This window comes from Camellia sinensis, chromosome 11 (assembly GCF_055761805.1).
Source record: "Camellia sinensis isolate YWXY chromosome 11, ASM5576180v1, whole genome shotgun sequence".
Classification (NCBI taxonomy): Eukaryota; Viridiplantae; Streptophyta; class Magnoliopsida; order Ericales; family Theaceae; genus Camellia; species Camellia sinensis.
In genome coordinates, this window is record NC_138971.1 from 130,013,003 (window position 1) to 130,036,269 (window position 23,267).

General features: G+C 39.1%; 2 protein-coding genes across 2 annotated transcripts in view; one reads left to right on the plus strand and one right to left on the minus strand.

Annotated features, from left to right (window-relative positions):
• LOC114313518 (uncharacterized) overlaps positions 1 to 23,267 on the minus strand; it is a 34,793-nt gene that overhangs the window by 3,505 nt on the left and 8,021 nt on the right. The window contains exons 2-3 of the mRNA XM_082894785.1: positions 22,795 to 23,219; positions 22,395 to 22,720 (exon numbers count right to left, since the gene is read on the minus strand). Coding sequence (XP_082750911.1) covers positions 22,521 to 22,720; positions 22,795 to 23,219 — 625 coding nt within the window. The 3' untranslated portion in view covers positions 22,395 to 22,520. The remainder of the gene's footprint in view (positions 1 to 22,394; positions 22,721 to 22,794; positions 23,220 to 23,267) is intronic.
• Positions 13,258 to 14,091, plus strand: LOC145802624 (uncharacterized). Its single transcript, XM_082895383.1, has one exon. The coding sequence runs from the start codon at positions 13,258 to 13,260 to the stop codon at positions 14,089 to 14,091; it is 834 nt and encodes a 277-aa protein (XP_082751509.1).

Consider the following 23,267-nt stretch of genomic DNA (forward strand, 5'->3'; position numbering starts at 1 on the left):
GTGAGGTGGTAGTGGTGTAGTGAGTTAGGTTTAGTGGAGTAGGTTTAAGTGGGTGAAGTAGGTGATAGGTTTTAACACTTGGGAATATTACAGCTAGCCCCATAGTTTTTGGAAAAATTACACCGAACTACCTTAAATTTTAAATTTCACAGCAATTTGGTCCATGCCAGTAAAGATCCGTTAATGATGCTACTGTATTTGATGATGGTCATGAAAAATATTTGATTAAATCACCACTTTACACTTTATTCAAAACATAATTAATTATTTTCTATTTTCTCGTGCCAACAAAACACCACAATCAGGCCACGCAACCCCTTGTTATTCCCATTCTCAACCCATCACCATATTGGTCTTCGTTGCAGAGTCTCTCCGCGTGTGTTCAATTGTAACTTGAACCTTCTTTTTTTGGCACTCATCCTGCTCAACATCCACATGTCAGCTTGCTCATATTATAAACAAATTCTATCTCAATAGCCTAGCATTATTTCGCAAAGCATCGCTAGTCCTGGGACTAATTACACAATTCCATTTTTGTTTTTTGAACTTCATAAATGTGTGTCAATCATAGAACACTGGGAATGAAATACTCCACTTAACCCATGAGCAAACACGCTTCCAATCTCTCATTCCACATAACCAATCTAACCTGTTGTTTGCACCCATTTTCGTTGGATTTTGTCGATAGGTGGACCAGTCAGGTAATGGCATGTGGCAGGGTCAAAATGGGGATCTTGCATAAATCAGAGGACAAATGTCACCAATGAAAGTTGGATCCTATGTGTGGGGTGGCTCAGATAGTGGAGCAGTTATTGGCAGATGGTCATGGGTTTAATGGGCAACTTGCAAGATGAGTCATGCACAAAGTGGGTGTTTCTCTCTGTTGGAGGAGGGCTAAAAATGATGATGGATACGTGGCATCATGTAGGGGGAGCCATTCGACAGGCAAAATTGAAGACTTAATGGAGCTTGAGTCTTTGGAAATAAGAGGGGCAGTTGCAGCAGTTATGCAGCAGCAGCAGCAGTAGCAGACTTGGAGTATCATGGGGTCGTGGGCTAGAGAAATGGGGACAGCTATAAAGCTAGAGATTTGCAGAGAGATGAGGATCATCAACAACTTGACAAGACATAGCTTTTAGACTTAGGAGTAGTTTATTGTAACTTAGAAGTAGTTTCTTCTATAATTTACGGTTTGTAACTGAGTGAACTTCAGTAGTTTCATTCTGAAATTACTGTGTTTAATTTTTACTAACAATTTTTGGCACGCCCGGTGGGACATTCTAGCATAATTTGGAACAATAGTGAAGGCAAAGAAACAGGTTGATAAGCATTTGGAGAAGAGGCCTGTTGAGTTTGAGAAAGAGAAAGTAGACCAGGATTTGGTCTTGGCTGATGGTGGCAGTATTCAACATATGAGCTAGGTAGTGGCTCCAAAAGGCCAGATGAGTGGCCAAGCATTAAGCACACAAGGCCAGGCAAGTGGCCATGCTAAAATCCCCACAGGAGTCTTGGTGGCTCAGATAAGGGAGGCTTTGGCGAACTAGTCACCGGAAGAGAATCAAATCCTTTTTGGGGAAGTAAGGAGTGTGTTGAAGGTTCCATTGATGGAGTATTCCCGTCAAAGTGAGGTAAGGGCACAAAAGATGTCTTCAAAGGCAGGCGGTAACTTGATGCCATCAACTGGTTTGCCACCAACTGCTATGCCACAATAGACTTGTAGAAATTTAATGTATAAAGAGAAAAAGAGAGTTACGGACTATTACAGAGTATCTCTCTCAGAAATCTCTCTCAGACAACAGAGTGTTACGGACTATCTCTCTCAGCAAAACGAAAAAGAGAATTGTATTATTGATTGATGTTTGTAATTGTTGAATTATTGAATGCTACAATGATTCCTATATATAGAAGAGTAGGTGGTAGTAGGTGGTAGGTGGAGTAGGTGAAGTGGAGGTGGTAGTGGTGTAGTGGGTTTAGTGGAGTAGGTGAGGTGGTAGTGGTGTAGTGGGTTAGGTTTAGTGGAGTAGGTGAGGTGGTAGTGGTGTAGTGGGTTAGGTTTAGTGGGTGAAGTAGGTGATAGGTTTTAACAGCCCCCCGCAAACTCAAGGGGGATAGGAACTAACCAACTTGAGTTTGGAGAGAGTAACAAAACAAGAAAATACATAAAAAATAAAAGAGGATAGGAGACACTGTATGGTCGTGTCAGACCGTTGTAGAAGACCGATGTAGAAGACACTGGCTCGTGTCGGACCAATGTAGAAGACAGTTTATGGGGTCATGTCGGACCGTTGTAGAAGACAGTTTACGGAGTCTTGCTGGACCCTTGTAGAAACTAACCGGAATCAATGTCGGGACAGTTTACAGAGTCTTGTCGGATCCATAAAGGAGCTAACCAGAATCAATGTAGGGACAGTTTACAGAGTCTTGTCGGACCCATGAAGGAGCTAACCGGAATCAATGTCGGGACAGTTTACAGAGTCTTGTCGGACCCATGAAGGAGCTAACCGGAATTAATGTCGGGACAGTTTACAGAGTCTTGTCGGACCCTTAAAAAGTCGCACCCTCAAAAGGTGTGCCTAATTTTTCAAAAAGGCGTGCCATCAAAAGGCGTGCCCAATCCATAAAAAGGCGTGCCATCAAAAGTTGCGCCCTCAAAAGGCGCGCCCACTTCATCAAAAGTCGTGCCCGACAGAAAGCGTCGAGCCATCAAAAGGTGAGCCGGAGACGCGGCGAGGCACGTGAGCGACAGAGCGGCGTGTCGGCCGCGTCGTCAGTGTCAATATAAACCAATGCGGAGGCGGAGGAAACCAAACCAGACTGAAACCTCTGAATTTGTCATTCTGAAACAATCTGTAAATACTCTGTATCCAACCCTTCTCGGAAACACTCAGCAACCCAAAAAACATGGCCTCTTCTTCCCGTTCAGCTACCCAGAACATGGCCTCATCTTCCCGTGGTCTGCTCACTCTCTTTCCCGACCTCAACGAGTCAACAAGAGAGATAACTGGTGCGGAGGCCCGTGAACCTCAACCAAACACCTCTGGTTTTGCTCCGTTGAACTTTCCGATGCGGTCGGTAGAGCAAAGAATGGCAGTGCAGTCGGATGTGGAGGCCAATCAGTATACATTGAAGTCATGTGTGGAAACCATGACTGCGGTTACAAATTTGTCTAACCGGCTGCAGAGTAGGACAAATGAGGTGCAGCAGTTAAACGCCCAACTGGCTCTGCTCCAACGCATGTATAAGGATGCGCGAGCAGAGTTAAGTGTGCTAAAGGCGGAAAATAAGGAGCTGAAGCGGAAGGCCACCGTGATGTTCCGATTTGGAGGTCCGCCATATGCTGCAGTGGAGGAGTATGGGGGAGTGAACGTGCTGGGCGGCGTGGAAAACACGGAGGCAGCACCGGCAAGGGCCGCTCAGGACGGAGGCAAGAAGAAGAGACCGGCGGCAGAGTAGAGAAGAAAAATCCCGCCTGTGGATGTGGTTGTTTGGGTTTGTTGTTGTTGTTGTTGTTGTTTTTTTTTTTTTTTTTTTTTTTTTTGGTGTAAAATTGTGATCAGGGCGAAATCCCGATAGAAATAAAATGAGTGTATTGTGCAAATCCGAATGGCTTGAAGGTACAAGACTGAGCAGAAAAATTAGATGGAATGAATTTTTTTTTTATTTATTTATTTTTTTTATTTTTTAAATTTTTAATAATAAAAAATTGAGGTTCAAGGAAAAGTTGGGCTGTGGAAAGAAGAAAAAGAAAAAGTAGCAGCCATGTGAGTTCCATCCAATTTTTTATATATATAAGATAAAAAAAAGGTTTGGACGGTGGAAAAATATTTTAAAATAGAAAAAAATTATATAATATAGTTATCTCTTTGAAACTATATGCTGGTGTTAATCAAAAAAGTGGGCCAAATTACCAATACCGCCAATCTTGTAGACATCCTGAAGTGGGAGACGAAGAGGCTTGTCTGATGGCCTCTTGGGCTCTGTAATCATGTCGAGGGCATCAAGAAGGGTTGGGCCCTTGTACCATGTTACCGGTGTAGAAGACACTGTATGAGTGTGTATATAGACTGCCCAAAAGATATACATGGATATAGATATCGAGCCCTCAAAAGTCGTGCCCTATTTTGTGGCTTGGAATAGCAGGGGATTGAAACCAGACGCAAGGAAGGCCGGTGTCGCGACGGAGCTTTGGCAAAGGGACATCGACGTGCAAGCGGTGGTGGTCTCCGGCGACTGAACAGTAGTGCACTCAGAAAGGAAATTTCAAGGTATGTGTAGAAAAATTTTAGCAGATTAGGTTGAGGTCCGGCGGACGGCCAAGGCGAGGTTGCCGCCCGCCGGTGAAGCGAAAAATACTAAGTGCTTAACCTTGCTCTGATACCATGTAGAAATTTAATGTATAAAGAGAAAAAGAGAATTGTATTATTGATTGATGTTTGTAATTGTTGAATTATTGAATGCTACAATGATTCCTATATATAGAAGAGTAGGTGGTAGTAGGTGGTAGGTGGAGTAGGTGAAGTGGAGGTGGTAGTGGTGTAGTGGGTTTAGTGGAGTAGGTGAGGTGGTAGTGGTGTAGTGGGTTAGGTTTAGTGGAGTAGGTGAGGTGGTAGTGGTGTAGTGGGTTAGGTTTAGTGGGTGAAGTAGGTGATAGGTTTTAACAAGACTGTTGGTGAACCAATGTCCTTCTATGGGGACCCAACTGTTGAGGAAAGAATGCAAGAGGTATTTTAAACTCCGAATTTTAAAACTCAAGGAAATTGGCCTGGGGGGCAGTCTGGGTCTAATGTTTTTTCTAATCCACTTTATGGCCAAAAGGGTGTAGAAAACAGAAATTTGTTTAAAACAAAATTCAATAATTATCCAAACATGAAGCCAAGAACTAATGTGGTTTTTGAAAATTATGGTCAAGGTTTCAAAAACCAAGATGTTTGGTTTGGAGAGGTTCCTAATATGGGTTATGGAAATCAAAGGGTCAATAATTTTGGAAATGTTGGTGCATATCCTGAAGTGCACAGACCTGAAATGTATTATGATCCATATGGCAATGGTCCAAGGCCGAGGGGACCAAGACCTCCTTTAAATTTTGACAGGCAAGAACCTTTTGAAAACAACTATGGTTATAGGGGGCAAAATGATAATATTCAAAGGGACCAAATTATACAAATTGTTCAAGACCTTTATGGCCGAGGGATAAGAAGGCCTGAAAGGCCTAGGTTTAGGAATTCTTACCCTCAGTGGGTAGATGAGAAACCTTTCCCTAGGAATTATAGAGTGCCTGAGTTTTCCTTGTTTCATTCTGAGAAAAACCAGTCAACAATTGAACAAATAGGAAGGTTTAACTTACAGTGTGGGGAAATAGGGAACAATGATATTCTCAAAATGAGGTTATTTCCACACTCTTTCTCTAGGACTACTTTTACATGGTTTATTAACCTTCCTACTAATTCAGTTCATACCTGGATGGATATGGAAAATCAGTTTCATGCCCAATTTTTATAGAACATAACTTGAAGTAACTCTAGTTGATTTATCTGAATTAAGGCAAAAGTTTTCTGAGAGGGCAGAACAGTTCATTGATAGGTTTAAAAGGGCAAAGAATAGGTGTAGAACGTATATGCCTGAAGTTGAGATTGTGAGAATGACCCAAAATGGGTTAGAATTTGAGTTGAGGAAGAAATTTGAAGCAATGGAATTTAGGGACTCGTTTGAGTTGTCATTTAGAGCAACCAGATATGAGTCAGTACTTAGGGAGGAAAGGCATAGAAATGCAAATTCATATGGCACTTATTTCCAAGAGGTTGACTTGGAAGCAGAAATTGATGTAGATATGGCACAAGTGGTTGACAAAACACCAGTGATTTGTGGGACTTTGAGGAAAGTAGACAAACCAGTGAATATGCCAACAACTCAGCCAACTAAAAGAAATACAAACATCACATTTAGGCAGTATTCTTTTGATTTGTCTAAAGCTTATGTCATTTTCGATGAATTGTTGGCTAACAAGTTTTTAACATTGTCCCTGGACATGTAATACCAAAAGAACAAAACAAAGTAGGAAAAGAATATTGTAAATGGCATAACATTTTTAGACATTCTAGCAACAATTGCATGACTTTTAGAAATTGTGTGCATGATTTAATACAAAAGGGTTGCTCAAGTATGTAAAGAAAGAGAAAGGAGTTATGGCAGTAGACAGTAATTCTTTTCAAGAGATGGCACCAATTCATGAGCGCAACTAGCATCAAGAGGAAGGCCCCAAATCTAAGTGTGTTGCTAGCTGACTTGGAGAAAATCCATATAGAGAAACAAGAGAAAGGAAAGAAGGTGATAGAAGAGGACAATTTTGTTTGTTCAAGGTATGGAACTGAGAAGGAAAAGTTACAAGCAATTTTGGCTGATAAGTTTGAGGAGAGTGTGAGAGATCATGGCTTAAGGTTCAATACCTTAGGTGGAGGTGATTTTCAAATTTTCAATTGCAAGAAGTAATTGTATGATGGGCAGGATCCTGGAGTTTTTGGACCTGTCGACAGATCATATGGTAAGAAGGATGGTCCATTTCTATTTAAATGGGAACCTGTTTACCCTTCTCTCCATAGTGCAGAAGGGGTTAGAATTAAAGTGAGGCAATTGAGGAATCAGAGGCCATAGTCATGTTCAGAGGCCAGTATTTATGTCAAGGCCATTTGTTGCCCAAGGTTAGAGGTTTATGGCTGGGATGAGTGGGGTGAGTCCATTCAGGCCAAGTTAGTTTCATGGCTAAGGGGTAAGGTTTCCACAAGCTTCCCCCCCAGCTCAGCCAAGGATGGTAAAGCCACCAGTTCCTACACATGTTGGTTGGCAAGGCGTGTTACATCCAAAATTTCCTTTGTCAGGATGGAAACCTATGGGCCCAGCTAGGACTCAGATTAGAAGAGAGCAGAGGAAGTATCATGCCATGTTTTCAACAAAGGAGGGTGACAACCCAAAGAAGGATGATCAAAATAATTTAACTTGGGTAAGGGAAAAAAAGAAGGAAGAGGCTAGTGAGTCAAGTAAGACAGAGAAGGTGGTTGAAAAAACACCCAAAAATATACTTCTTAGGAGGCAATTGGAGGAGATATCTAAGGCTCTCCTTTCTGATAAGGGAAACTAGGTAAGATGAGATAATGGTTGATGAGAATGCAGTAGTGGCAAGAAAATTAGAAGCTCCTATCGACAGCAAGGAGGATACAAAGTCTGAAAGTTCTGGGGACTTTGGTGAAAAGCTGGCTGCAATCAAGTTTGGGTCCTTACATGCAAACCCTGATTGCAACATGATTTTGGCTTTACCCAAGAAGTTTGAAGCAAAGCCTGGGCAATTAGTACAGTTAGAGGGTGATGTAGAGGATTTATCAGAGTTTGCTGTGACGATGACAGAGGTGAGTAAATCCAAGGAGGAAGCTGGCAAGTCCATACAAGTGGCAAAAACTGGTAGTAGTGAGAAGGTGGTACTTCAGTCACCCAAGACTGAAGTAATGAGCCATTTGAAACCTTTGCATGTTACTGCTCACCTGAATGGTTGCCCTTTAACCAAGGTTTTGATTGACAATGGAGCCATTGTGAACATTTTGGTAACAAGAATTTTGAATGTGATTGGTAAGTCGGTAGGTGTTTAATTCCTTTTGATGTGTTCGAGTGATTTTTTAGGATAGTCATCTAACAAAAGGGGAGTGATTGCATTGCAATTACACGTAGGAGACGGCGTGATGGGAGCAACATTCTTTGTGATATATTCCACTTCAAACTACAACCTGTTACTTGGAAGGGAGAGGATTCATTCTAATAGTTGTGTGTCCTTCATCAGGCTTTGATTTTCTTGACAGTAGAGGATCAAGAATGGCAAGGCATGGAGGTTTTCTGGGCAAAGGCAAACCCTTTCAAAGCTGACATTCATAATGTGGAGGCTATGCTATACGCTAAGGAGTTCAGCCCTGTTGTGTTGGAAAATGAAGAGTTGAGATTAAGGGGAATTGGTCTAACTTATGACCAGTTTCAGAAGTTTGTGGAGGAAGGATTTCGACAAATGAGCCAGTAAGTGGCCAGGCCAAGTGTCTTGCAGACCAAGCCTGTGGATGAAGTGCCGATTGAAGACATTACTAATGAAGTTGAAGAAGAGTGAAAGTGAGTTTGATTCAACTATAATTAGAAGTAATTTTATTAGACTATTTTTATTTCTTTTTAGAAAGGAGGTTAGGTGGTATGTTGCCCCATTGTTTTTGGACAGAATGTGTTGTAGATGATAGCCCTCTGGATTATAAACAGGTGCAGTTTGAAAGTTTGAAGGTAAATTCTGCAAAGCGTGATGACATCAAGGCTGATGTGCAAGATCCTTTGGAGGAGTTTAATATAGGAGATGAGGCTTGTAAGAGGCCTATTTATGTAAATACTAGCTTATCTAATGAATGTAAAATCAAGTTAGTTAGCTTGATTTCGGATTATTCTAATTGTTTTGCTTGGAGTTATAATAAAATGTCTGGCTTAAATAGGTCTTTGGTTGAACAAAAACTCCCAATTAAGCTAAATCATATGCCACATAAACAACGTCCTAGGAGGATGACAAATGAAGTCACTCTCATCGTGAAGGATGAAATTGAAAGGCTTTTAAAAGCTGGTTTTATTAGGACAACAAAGTATGTGGAGTGGCTGTCAAATATAGTTCCAGTCCTAAAGAAGAATGGCAAAATTAGGGTGTGTATTGACTTTAGAAATTTGAATATGGCCACACCTAAGGATGAGTATCCTCTGTCAGTTGCAGATTTACTGGTAGAATCAACTGCAAGGCATAAGATTTTATCATTCATGAATGGACATGCTAGGTATAATCAAATCTTTCTTAATTGAGATAATGTTCATAAGATTGCATTTAGATGCCCAGGGGCTCTAGGGACTTTTGAGTGGGTATTGATGCCTTTTAGGCTTAAGAATGCAGGAGTTACTTATCAAAGGGCTATGAACTTTATTTTTCATGATTTGATTGGGAGCTCTATTATTAGAATCTTACGATTCGCGGCATAATTCACGATTCGATTAACTTTTTATGATTCATGCAATTCTTGAAATTATTATATCCGACATATTTTCGACTCTTTTTCTCCATCTTTTTAGTGAAAATGAAATAATTCAATTACACAACTTCTAATATTGTTTAATACCAAAATAACCAATTATACATGATTTGTTGTTGTTTTAGGGACCATGAACTTTTTAATAGGATCCAATCAAATTCAGTCCAACCCAACATGATTTTAACCTTTTTTTATTATTTTTTTTTTATTTTTTTCCTCTAAAAAATCATAATATATCCTCTAAAGATATTTAAGATTAAAGTAACTTACACCATGAATTATCATTGCTATTTTATTAAATTGAATATAATTGAATATTAGATGAGTGAGGTCAATTATACCTTTTAAAATATTTTAGACTTTAAAATAAAAGATCCTAAATAATTCTTTCTTATTATTTGGTCACCGTTACTTGGAAAAGTGTGCATACTTATTGTTCAAATGTCAATATCAATATCATTGTTAATTATTGTTACTTTGAAAATTGATAGTTTGTCTATTTGGTTACTGCCTTTATTAAGAATGGTTGACAAAAAATATCTAAAAAAAGAAAAAGGTAATATGGTCATCTTAGATAGGTATCTTTGTTAATTTCTTACCTATTAAATTACGCGATCATCATTCAAAACAACATTTTCATTGATTTAATTCTAAATATTTCATATTCATAAGATATATTTAACATATAAGTATGTAGATGTATTTTTCTACATAATTTAGAAAAAGTGACCGAATCTTTACGATTCATTATTCGAATCCCGGTTCGATAATTATGATTGGGAGGTTTTTAGAGGTTTATATTGATGATGTGGCAATAAAGTCAGATGAGTTTGATGAGCATTTGGATCACCTTCGACAGGTGTTTCAAAGGATGAGACCTTATCAACTGAAGATGAACCTCTTGAAGTGTGCTTTTGGGGTTTATGCTAGTAATTTCTTGGGCTTTTTGGTCCATCAGAAGGGAATAGAGGTGGACACAAATAAGGCTAAGGCTATTAAGGTAGCCCAACCCCCATCTAATAAGGAGTTACAAAGTTTTATTGGGCAAATAAATTTTCTGAGAAGATTCATTGCCAATTTGGCAGGAAAGACTTTGGTTTTTTCTCCCTTGTTGAAGTTGAACTCTGATAGGGAGTTTAAATAGGAAAATGAACATCAAAGGGCATTTGATTCAATAAAGGATTATTTGTCCAAGCCCCCAGTTCTGATGCCACCATGTAAGGGGAAACCTCTGAAATTGTATATTTCAACAGGAGAACAGTCAATTGGGTGTTTGTTGTCACAGGATAACGAGGAGGATTATGAACAGGCTGTATATTACCTAAGTAGAAAGATAAATGAAGCAGAAACTAGGTATAGTTCTGTGGAGAAGTTGTGTTTGGCATTATATTTTGCAGCAATCAAGCTAAGGCATTATATGTTGCCTTCAGAAGTTAATGTGATTGCTCAGACTAATGTGATAAAGTATATGTTGTCTAGGCCAATTTTGAGGGGCAAACAGGGGAAATGGACTTGCTTTGATTGAGTATTGCTTCAAATATGTACCTCAAAAAGCTATGAAAGGCCAGGCATTGGCAGATTTTTTGGCTAAACATCCATGTAACCCTGTTGAGTTGGATCTATATGAAATATTTTCAGGCGAGGAGAAGCCATGGAGGTTAATGTTTGATGGCTCAAAGACTGAAGAAGGTGTTGGTGTTGGGGTGGTGTTGGTATCACCCCAAGGGTAGGTGTTCCCGTCTTCGTACCAATTGGCTGTCTCAAGTGTTGTCAAACAATCAAGCAGAATATGAAGCTTTAATTATTGGCTTGGAGTTAGCAAGGAGTCTTAGGATTCCACACTTGAGGGTGTTTACAAACTCACAACTAGTGATAAGACAGGTTATAGGCTAGTATAAGTGCAATAATGCAGTACTTGGGAAGTATCTAGACTAAGTATTACAATTTGTTAATGGTTTTGAGACAGTAGAGTTTGAACACATGTTTAGGCTCGTAAACAAGGAAGCCAACAAAATGGCTCATGCAACATTTGATTTGAGAATTCCATAAGGCTTTCAGGAGAGGATAGTAAGAATTCAAAAGAGGGCAATGTGTTGTGCCAATTGTCAACAGCAGCAAAGTCTATCAATTTTAGCCTTGGATGTATCAGAAGATGATTGGAGGTCATATTTGATGAAGTATTTAATTAATCCAAAGGCAAAAGTAGATAGAAAAACAAAATATCAGGCTATGAACTATGTCATTTTGGGGATTGATTTGTTTAGAAGAACCCAAGATGGATTGGTATTGTTGTATATTGGGGGTTTGGAGCAAATGCAAGTCATGGCATTAGTTCATGAGGGCATTTGTGGTGCTCATCAAGCTAGTGAGAAGATTAGATGGTTAATTACGAGACATGGGTATTTTTGGCCCTCTGCAAGGAAAGATTGTATTAGTTATGCAAAGGGATGTTAGCAATGCCAAAAACATGGTAATGTGGAAAAAATGCTAGCTAGGGACTGGTCTATGAAGCACGGATACTTCGAAATAGCCCCCGTATGCGTATCGGATACGGATACGCGCCCGATATGGCGGGATACGTATCAGATACGGGAAATGAAGTATCCAATTTTTTTTAAAAATTTTTGAATTTCGGATACGGCTCGAATACACGAGGATACGGTAAGGATACGGTCAAGATACGGTATGGATACAGCGGGCCAAAAAATAATTTAAAAACTTCAAGAAGGGGTCAAATTGTAAAATATGAAAAAAATATAAAATAAAACACAAAAAAGAGAGTTCTTCGTACAGCAGCTATCGAACCAAACACAAGAAAAATAATAAACCAAACTCTCTTACCTAGGTCAAACAGCAGCCACGAAGGAGGAGGAGAAGGAGTTTGTCGTCGTCTCGGACAGCAGCTCGCCGATCGTCGATCAGGTTCGCGAATAGGAGCTCCACGATCGTCTTTCAAGTTCATACCTCTCTCTCTCCCTTTTGCTCCCTTTGCCTGCCTCTCACAACACTCGATCTCACGAAAACTCTCTCTCCCTCTCCCTCTCCCTCTCCCTCTCGCTCGATCTCGATCTGTCTGTCTGGTTGGAGATCGCGACTCGATCTCATCCCCCCCTCTCGACTCGATCTCATCTGTCTTTATTTATTTTTATTTATTTATTTTTTTTAATTTGTTGTATGTATACTCTGCGATTTGCAAATCAAATAAGATATTAAAAAAAAAATTATATGTATTATTCGGTTTAAATAAAACAAATAAATAAATAAAACAAATAAATAAATGAACAAATAAGGTAAAAAAACAAATAAATAAATAAACTTATTAATAAATAAATAAATAAAATAAGGTAAAAAAATTTATTAGTAAATAAATAAATAAATAAACTTATGAAAAATAAAATTTGTCAACTTATAAAATTATAAACTTTGTAAACTTATTAAAATCAAATAAGGTAAAAAAAACTTATTAATAAATACATAAATAAACTTATTGATAAATAAATGAACTTTGTAAATTTTTTTCCCCTTAATTTGGGATTGAATTGCATTATGGTTGTTATGGGTGATGCTATATTGTTAAAATTGTTGAAATTTAATTGAATTGATGGATTTTTTGTTATGGATGATGCATTATGGTTGTTATGGGTGATGCTACATTAATGTTTTGTTTTATTTGTTTACCATAAATTTTAGGAAATGAGTTTAGGTACGGGAAGTTTAGGTTCAACAAGTGGTACACCAATGGAAGAAGATGATCATGCTCCTCTTTGGTGTTATGTTACAAAACTAGAAAAAATGGGAGGAGGTGGTAATACTAGGTTTAAATGCAATTACTGTCAACAAGAGTACAGGGGGTCATACTTTAGGGTCAAGGCACATTTGTTAAAACTTTCTGGCAATGGGATTAGAGTGTGCCCTAAAGTGACTCCGCAACACCTTGCTGAAATGCAAAGGAAAATTGAAGAAGCTGAGAAGAGGTTAAAGATGGCTATGTCTAAAAAAGTTCCTTTACCACCTTCCACCCAATCTACTTCAACAGATTCAGGGGCTTTAGATACTGGAAGATTTAGGATGGAGGGGTATGAGCCAAGAAAAAAGAAAGGCTACTGGAACTTCTGCTCTAGAAAAGGCATTCAACCCAGTTATTCGTGAACAACTACATTCTGAGATTGCTCGCATGTTTTATTCAGCAGGGTTACCTTTTCATTTATCAAGGAACCCATATTATGTTAGTGCATTTCAATTTGCTGCCAACAATCCAATTCCTGGTTATGTAACACCCGGTTATAACTTGTTGAGGACTACATTGCTTCAAAAGGAAAGGGCTAATGTAGAGAGGTTGTTGGAGCCAACTAGAGCATCATGGAAGGAAAAAGGGTTTAGTATTGTTTCAGATGGATGGACTGATTCTCAAAGAAGGCCCCTTATTAATTTTATGGGAGCATCAGAAGCTGGGGCAATGTTCTTGAAAGCTGTTAATTGTGAAGGCGAGCATAAAGACAAGTTTTTTATTTCCAACTTAATTAGTCAAGCAATTGAAGAAGTTGGACATCAGAATGTCATTCAAGTCATTACAGATAATGCTCCCGTGTGTAGTGCAGCTGGTTTACTCATTGAAAGTAAGTACCCGAATATCTTTTGGACACTGTGTGTAGTTCACACATTGAATCTTGCTCTTAAGAACATTTGTGCTCCAAAGGAAACAGGGGGTACTGCTTTTGCTTATGATGAATGTCACTGGATCACACTTTGTGTTGATGATGTGATGTTTATCAAAAACTTCATCATGAACCATTCCATGCGGCTAGCTATTTTCAATGAATTCGTACCCGTAAAGTTGCTTGCTGTTGCAGATACACGTTTCGCATCTGCCATTATCATGCTCAAAAGGTTTAAACTTATAAAGCGTGGCCTCCAATCAATGGTTATTAGTGACCAGTGGATTTCTTACAAAGAAGACGATGTTGGGAAAGCCGCATTTGTGAAGGAAAAATTATTGAATGATGTGTGATGGGATAAGATTGATTATATTTTGACTTTTACATTGCCTATCTATGAGATGCTTAGGTTTTGTGACACTGACAAACCATGCCTTCACTTAGTCTACGAAATGTGGGACACCATGATTGAAAAGGTGAAGGCAAGCATCTTTAGGCATGAAGGGAAGCTAGATCATGAGGAATCAATCTTTTATTCCGTTGTGCACAATATACTAGTTGAGAGGTGGTCCAAAAGTAACACTCCTCTTCATTGCCTAGCACATTCTTTGAATCCAAGGTAATAGCTTAATTCATACTCTTACTAATTATTACATTTCTTTGTTGACATTTGTCTTTTAATATGAATAACATAATTTAATTTTAAAACTTTCTAATGTTGTAATCTAAGTATTATAGTTCAACGTGGCTTGATGAAAATCCCAATCGTATCCCTCCTCATAGGGATGAAGAAATTTCAAGTATGAGAAACAAGTGCTTCAAGAAATACTTTCCAAATTTAGAGGAGAGAAGGATTGTAAATGTGGAATATGCCAAGTTTTCAGGAGGTTTGGATATGTTTGGAGATTTTGACTCAAAGATTGATAGAGGAATATTGGATCCACTTATTTGGTGGTTTACACATGGGTCTCCTGCTCCTATGCTTCAATCTTTAGCATTAAAATTGCTTGGCCAGCCATGTTCCTCATCATGCTGTGAAAGGAATTGGAGCACCTACTCCTTTATTCACTCCATGAAAAGAAACAAAATGACACCACAACGTGCTGAAAATTTGGTTTTTGTGCACAACAATCTTCGTCTCCTATCAAGGAGAAGTCGACAGTACATTGAAGGAGAATCCAAGTTATGGGATGTTGGTGGAGATGCTTTTGATTCATTGGAGGGTGCAGGCTTACTTGAAATTACAAGTCTTTCTCTTGATGAACCAGATATGGAAGCTGTGATATTCACTGATGAAGGGGAACAAGTTGAACCTATTGACGTTGAAGACTCTTAGTTCATAGGAATCTCTCTTTTTTTATCAAGTTGTTTTTTGTTTTAAGTTTTATTTTTATGTATGCTACATTACTAAAAATTGTTGAAGTTTTATTTTATGTATGTTACATTACTAAAAATTGTTGAAGTTTTATTTTTGTGTATGCTACATTACTAAAAATTGTGAAAAAAAATATTTTTTATGAACGTATCCCCGCCGTATCCGTATCCTACTTTTTCGAATTTTGCCGTATCGCCGTATCCGTATCGTATCGTACCCGTATCCGTGCTTCCTAGACTGGCATTCAATTGTCAAACCCAAGGTTGTTAAGATCGCGATCCGGATCGTAGGATCGTACGATCCTACGACTCAATATACACCATTCGATCCGACTCGTACATCGGATCGACCCCAGAACAAGATCGTGGTGGGATCGTTTTGGGATCGTCCGGATCGTTAGGATCACATTGGATCGCGACTCCAGGCGATCCAGATTTGAAGGATTTTTTGGGCAACTTTAAAGCAAAATCGAGAGCTAAAATGAGAGAAGCAGAGAAGCAAAGTGCTGGAAATTTGTGTTAATGCATACAATATGATAGTGGTGTTGGTGGTAGATAGTGGCATGTATAGAATATGATAGTGGTGTTGGTGGTAGATAGTGGCATGTATAGAATATGATAGTGGTGTTGGTGGTAGATAGTGGCATGTATATAATATGATAGTGGTAGATAGTGGTAATATATAATATGTAAGTGGCATATAATGGGTTATAATGATGTTTGTAATATCTCCTATATAAGGAGTGTCATTTGGTCTTGTAAAATAAGAAGTTTTGAATATAACAGAAATATATTCCTTCTTCCTCATATTTTCGGAGTTCTTCTTCCTCATATTTTCTAAGTTGGTATCAGAGCAACAAAAAACGCAGCAGCCCTAAAACCGTCATAGCCATGTCGGAAGTCACGTCCGAAACCACTTCAACCCCTGCCGCTGCCATTCCGGTGAAAACGTCCAACTCTCACTCTGTCCAAATCACCACCATCCGCCTAAATGGTGATAATTTTCTCCGCTGGTCACAATCTGTCCGGATGTATATCCGTGGGCAAGGAAAGATCGGTTACATCACTTGTGACAAGAAGGCTCCTGCTGTTAATGATCCGCTGTTCGACAGTTCGGACGCTGAAAACTCCATGGTTATGACATGGTTGGTCAATTCCATGGAGGAGGATATAAGCTCTAATTACATGTGCTATCCTACTGCACAAGAATTGTGGGATAATGTTAGTCAGATGTATTCTGACCTAGGAAATCAATCTCAAGTTTTCGAATTAACTTTGAAGTTGGGAGAGATTCGTCAAGGAGATGATTCCGTCACCAAATATTTCAATTCGTTGAAAAGGTTGTGGCAGAATCTTGACATCTTCAACACATACGAATGGAAATCGGTTGACGACTGCAACCACCACAAGAAAACTGTGGAAGACAGCCGCATTTACAAGTTTCTTGCCGGCCTCAACATTGAGTTCGATGAAGTGCGAGGAAGAATTATTGGCAGACCTCCTCTCCCATCCATTGGCGAAGTATTTGCCGAAGTCAGAAGGGAAGAGAGCCGAAGGAGCGTCATGCTTAAGAAAAAAGGTACTGGTGAATCAATTGAAATTTCTGCTTTAATTAGCGATGCTACGGCCAACAAGGCTGCAAATTACCAGCGCAGGTTTGATGATAAGCCACGGGTCTGGTGTGATTTTTGCAACAAGCCTCGCCATACACGCGAAACGTGTTGGAAGATCCATGGCAAACCTGTCAACTGGAAAAGCAGCAAACAAGGAGAGAAGAATCGTGGCTTTCCTACCGCTAATGAAGCCGATTCAGGTCCCTTCAACAAAGAGCAGATTGCCTAAACTTCTCTCCGTGAATCATAGATTCCGGTGCCTCCGATCACATGACTAGTTTTTCCCATTTATTTAGTACCTATTTCCCCTGTTCTGGTCATGACAAAATCAGAATAGCCGATGGTAGTTTTTCACCTATTGCAGGAAAAGGATTTATTAAACTAACTGAGAAATATAATCTCAATTCTGTTCTTCACGTCCCCAACTTAGCCTGTAACCTTTTGTCTGTCAGTAAAATATCTAAGGATTCTAATTGTCGTGTTACATTTTTTGAATCCCATTGTGAATTTCAAGACCAGAACTCGGGGATGATGATTGGGCGTGCTAGGATGCTTGAAGGTCTTTACTACTTTGATGAAGTACCTGTTAGTAATAAAAAAGCTCAGAGCTTTAATAGTACTAGTTCAATCTCTGTTCGAGAAAAAATAATGCTATGGCACTATAGGCTAGGACATCCTAATTTTCTTTATCTGAAACATTTATTTCCAGAATTATTTAAAGGGATTGATTGTTCTTCTTTTCATTGTGAAAGTTGCATTTTTGCAAAATTTCATCGCTCTACTTATTTGCCAAAACCTTACCAGGCTTCCAAACCCTTTTATTTGATTCATAGTGATGTTTGGGGCCCTTCTAAAATCACTACTCTTTCTGGTAAAAGATGGTTTGTTACATTTATTGATGACCATACCCGCTTATGTTGGATTTATTTGATGAATAAAAAATCTGACGTGAAAAATTTATTCACAAATTTTTACAATATGATTGAAAATCAATTTCAAACCAAAATTGGTATTTTACATTCTGATAATGGAACAGAATATTTCAATGAGCAGTTGGGTGAGTTTTTGGAAAAAAATGGGATTTTTCATCAATCTACATGTCGGGATACCCCTCAACAAAATGGCATTGCAGAACGAAAAAATAAACATTTACTTGAAGTAGCACGTGCTATAATGTTTTACATGCATGTTCCTAAATATTTATGGGGTGAAGCAATTTTAACAGCCTCTTATTTGATAAACAGGATGCCTACAAAGGTGTTAACATACAAAACACCTTTTGATTGTCTCAAAACTTTTTTTCCTGACACGAGGTTGTTTTCTGATTTACCCGCCAAAGTTTTTGGATGTACTGCCTATGTTCATGTTCCCAGTCAATTTCGTTCAAAACTTGACCCCCGTGCTATAAAATGTGTTTTTTTGGGTTATTCCTCAAACAAAAAGGGGTATAAGTGTTTCGATCCTCAAACCAAGAAATTTCATGTGAGTATGGATGTGTCATTTGTGGAAACAAAATCCTATTTCCCCAACACTTCTCTTCAGGGGGAGACAAGTGGAGTAGAAGACCATTTTTGGAATATTTCTATCCCGCTCCCCAATGTCATTTATCCTACACAAAAACCACATCTGTCTGATAATGATCACTTAAGAGAACCAAGTTCTATGGTGTCTAGTCAAAAAGATTCTTGTTTAAGGGGAGAAGTACTACAAAATGATCTAAATTCTGAGCTTCAGGTTTATACTAAGAAGCGATTTCATCTGAGGAATAATGACCCGAATGTCCACCCGAGTTCTGGCATCGAAATTTTAGGTAATCCTATTCTTTCTATTTCCGACCTTGATGTTCCTATAGCAATTAGGAAAGGTGTCCGAAATTGCATTAAACATCCTATTGCAAATTACCTCTCCTATCAAAGACTGTCTAAAAACCATAGAGCTTTCACATCTAGGATTTCACACTTGTTTGTTCCAAGGAATATACAGGAAGCATTGGATGATCCGAATTGGAAATTAGCAGTCATGGAGGAGATGAATGCTTTAAGGAGAAGTGGTATTTGGGAGATAGTTGATCTACCCAAAGACAAGAAAACAGTTGGGTGTAAATGGGTGTTTACGATAAAATGTAATGCAGATGGAAGCGTTGAGAGATACAAGGCGAGACTGTTGGCTAAAGGCTTCACTCAAACTTATGGGATCGACTATCAGGAGACGTTTGCTCCTGTTGCTAAAATAAATTCCATCAGACTACTGTTATCTCTTGCAGTAAATTCAGATTGGCCTCTACATCAACTTGACATTAAAAATGCATTTCTCAATGGTGATCTTGAAGAGGAGGTGTTCATGAGCCTACCGCCGGGATTTGAGCAGAGACTTGGAAGCGACAGAATATGCAGATTGAACAAGTCATTATACGGACTCAAACAATCACCAAGAGCGTGGTTTGAACGCTTTGGGAAGGCAGTTATCAGTTGTGGCTTCTCGCAGAGTCAAGCAGATCACACAATATTTTATAAACATTCAAAAGACAGTAAAATTGCAATTTTGATTGTTTATGTTGATGACATCATTTTAACTGGTAATGATGAAGCAGAGTTAGCAGCCCTCAAAGAGAAACTCGCAAAAGAATTTCACAGTAAGGATCTGGGAGCCCTCAAGTATTTCCTCGGAATGGAATTTGCAAGATCCAAGGAAGGTATATTCGTTAATAAGAGAAAATATGTTCTTGATCTCCTTGGAGAAATAGGTATGCTTGGTTGTAAGATGGTGGAGACTCCGATCGAGCCTAACTTGAAGTTACAAGCTGCTAAGGCTGAAGAAGTCAAAGAGAGGGAACAATATCAGCTACTTGTAGGGAAATTGATTTACTTGTCTCATACGCGGCCTGATATTGCCTTTGCAGTCAGCATAGTAAGTCAGTTCATGCACTCACCAGGGGCAGAGCACTTTGAGGCCGTTTATAAGATTTTAAGATATTTGAAAGGAACTCCAGGGAGAGGCTTACTGTTCAAGAAACATGGACATCTTCAAGTTGAAGTATACACAGATGCAGACTGGGCAGGAAGTGTTATAGACAGGAGATCAACATCCGGATACTACTCCTTTGTAGGTGGGAACCTAGTTACATGGCGGAGTAAAAAACAGAATATGGTAGCTAGAAGTAGTGCAGAAGCAGAGTTCAGAGCTGTTGCCCATGGAATCTGTGAAGTAATGTGGATTAAAAGAATTCTTGAAGAATTAAAGCTTTCTCACCCGACACCTATGAAGGTCTATTGTGACAACAAAGCAGCTATATCTATAGCTCATAATCCAGTTCTACATGATTGCACAAAACATATAGAAGTGGATAAACATTTCATCAAGGAGAAAATCAATGCTGGCATAATCTGTATGACCTACCTTCCAACAGGTGAACAATTAGCTGATGTGCTAACGAAGGGACTACACAAGAAGCAATTTGATAAGCTGACTAGCAAGCTGGCTATGGACGATATCTTCAAACCAGCTTGAGGGGGGAGTGCTGGAAATTTGTGTTAATGTATATAATAAGATAGTGGCATGTATATAATATGATAGTGGTGTTGGTGGCAGATAGTGGCATGTATAGAATATGATAGTGGTGTTGGTGGCAGATAGTGGCATGTATATAATATGATAGTGGTAGATAGTGGTAATATATAATATGTAAGTGGCATATAATGGGTTATAATGACATTTGTAATATCTCCTATATAAGGAGTGTCATTTGGTCTTGTAAGATAAGAAGTTTTGAATATAACAGAAATATATTCATTCTTCCTCATATTTTCGGAGTTCTTCTTCCTCATATTTTCTAAGTGACACCACAGTTATGATCTATCTCTTTGTCTACTAAAAAAAAGAAACCCCTGTGTAGTGTGCCCAGAAGAAAAGGGGCAAAGGCCAATTGGTTGCCTTCTTGGATACAAGTGGCAAAGGCCAAATATTCTCTGGTGATTTTAAAACCAGGAACACATTAGAAAGTGTTAGGAGAGCCACAGTTGGTAAAAGGTTGTTCTCTCCTCTTTGGTAGGTTTTGAGGAAAATTGTTGATATTTGGTTTGAAATTTCCCATAACTAAGGTCAGTATCAAGTGAGACTACTAATTGGGGAGTTAAGAGTGCACTAATATGTTGGCCAGAAGTAGGAAGGCCAGTCAAATATACAACATCAAGAATAATAAGAGAGATCATACCAAACTTTAAGATGAGGGAGTTGCATGACAGGGACCAAAAACAGGCAACGGCGCTAATAGCCCATATGTCCATGTCTAGAGCTAGGGTTGACAGTCGAATGTCATCATAGATGCCTAGAGCTCTCCAAAGATCAATGTCATACACCATCATTTGGTGAACCCATAGCCTCCAGTTGGGGTTTAGTTTTTGCCACGAACGTAAGGGGTTAGGGCTTGAATGCCACTGATGCTAGGCTAGCTTCGCTTTTTTGAAAAACATCACTTCAATGTCTGCAATGGGATAGCCACGGGTAAGTTCATCAGGTATTTTGGCAAAAAAATGGTGGACCCAATTCCCCTTGTGCAGAGGAGTTGTTGCGTGGAATAATGCAGCTATCAAAGACATGTTGACGGAGTACCTGCTAGAACTCAATTGGGAAACGTTGCACAAGTAGAGTTTCTGTTTGTTTTTCCCTTAGTTTGAGCTCGTTTGGGCACCATGGAAATGGTGTCAACAGAGGGTTTCAAAGCAGAGAGATTAAAGAGTTAAAATACAGAGCAAATGAGATTGGTGATGGTTTGAATTCTGGCGTTCAAATAGCTTATGGTGGACCCTCATAGTGGGCCTAGATTTGTTGCTGACAATTGGGCTTATTAACATATGAGTTTTATAGTAGTGTATGGACTTTGTGCTGGTATTTGGGCTCATTTTATTATTACCATGTGGGCCTAGCTGTTCGTTTATAGGTCTTGTGATATTTATTCAAAACAAAATATTTTTTTGTCTCGAATGAAGGGGGCATTGTTGGTACTAAAAATTGTTCTCTCTCTCGATAAGCATCCAGTGAATAGCAGGAGTAAAATCCACAAGTTTGGTAATATGATGTGGGCCCAGAATGCAACACGAGTGACGAGTGAAACAGTTAAAGAAGCAAAGGTGGCAGAGGCATTTTCTTCTGTCGATTCATCTGGTAGTGCAATGGGACATGACTAAATGTGGCCTAGGAGTGGATCCGTGAGGTTAGGAATGTTTTAATACAAGACACGTGGTTTGTTAGCACAGACTGAAGAGAAAGAGAAGGCTCCAACAGAAGAAGTAGTTACAAGTGGTTGTGTAGATCATGGGCAGTTATGCAAGAAGTGGAAAAAAACTTGCTCCATAGTGGGACACGTGTCAGCAAAATGAGTACTAGGGCAAGTGGAATAAAGGCTGAGATTTCAAAGGATAGAGGGCAGAAAAAATCAACTCTCAACGTGAGAAATCTAGGAGTAGTTCAATGTGTTTTAGGAGTAGCAATTCTTGTAGTTAGCAGTAACATTAGCAGTTCTTGTAGTTAGCAGTAGCATTTTAGTACTTGAAAATTTCTATCGATTGTAATGATTATTGACTTGTAATTTGATCTTGATGGTTGAGTGACAAGTTTTATCATTATCAATCAATTTCTTGTTATATTCTACTTTGTTTCTTTAGGAAGTAAACCTCCAAAGAAGTCCTTGAATCTATCGAGGCATTAAGACACACAACCACATTGCTTGATCTTCTTGTTTGTTTGTGAAACTTGATTTGCTTGTTGACTGTCGATTGTGCACCCAAACCAGATTTTTGCTACCCGAGTCCTAGGGGTAGGATTTGCTCAATTGTGGAAGTCTGAGTTGGCTCAAGATTGGCTGGAGTGAGAGACTCATGTGTAGAGGAGCTAATGGTGTCTCCAGCATCTTGGGTTGAGGTTGCTTCTGTGTCTACAACTTTGGGGTTTGTGTCTAGCTCATTGGTCGATGAGGGTGGTTCAATGAGTGTTTCTGTCCCTGTAATAATGGCGAAGGGGTTAGTAGAATAAGGTAAGGCAAAGATGCAGCGCAGCAGTTTGAATTATACTTACCATGAGTGGTTTGAAGTTCAGGTGGAGGAGACTCAGTGGTTTGTTCTTTTGGGGAAGTTTGTCGACTGGAAGGAGGTGATTGACCATTTGTAGATGGGTCAGGGTCAATCCTCTCTTGTTGCATGATGGAGGTTTGAGAATTAGTGGAGTTAGATGTTGATGGATGAGGGGAGAACACTGACAGGAAGTTAATAGGCACTGTTTCTCCAGGACATAGGGCTTTCATTAGAAAGGCTCCAAAGGTAACATCCCTGAAATCAATGGGGGGTGGTTCAGAATGAGAAGGTGAAGTAGGTTGATTTGGTGTTGATATGTTAGGCTCATTGTTGGATGAAGGGATGTGAGTTTGATTGGTGGTTTTAGGAGAGTTGGTAGGGATCTCCTCATCATCAGCAGTGGGGGAGATGAGTATTCTTCTACTCTTTCTATGCAAAAGGGAAAAATAATAATAAGCACAGATGGGATCAGGTTGC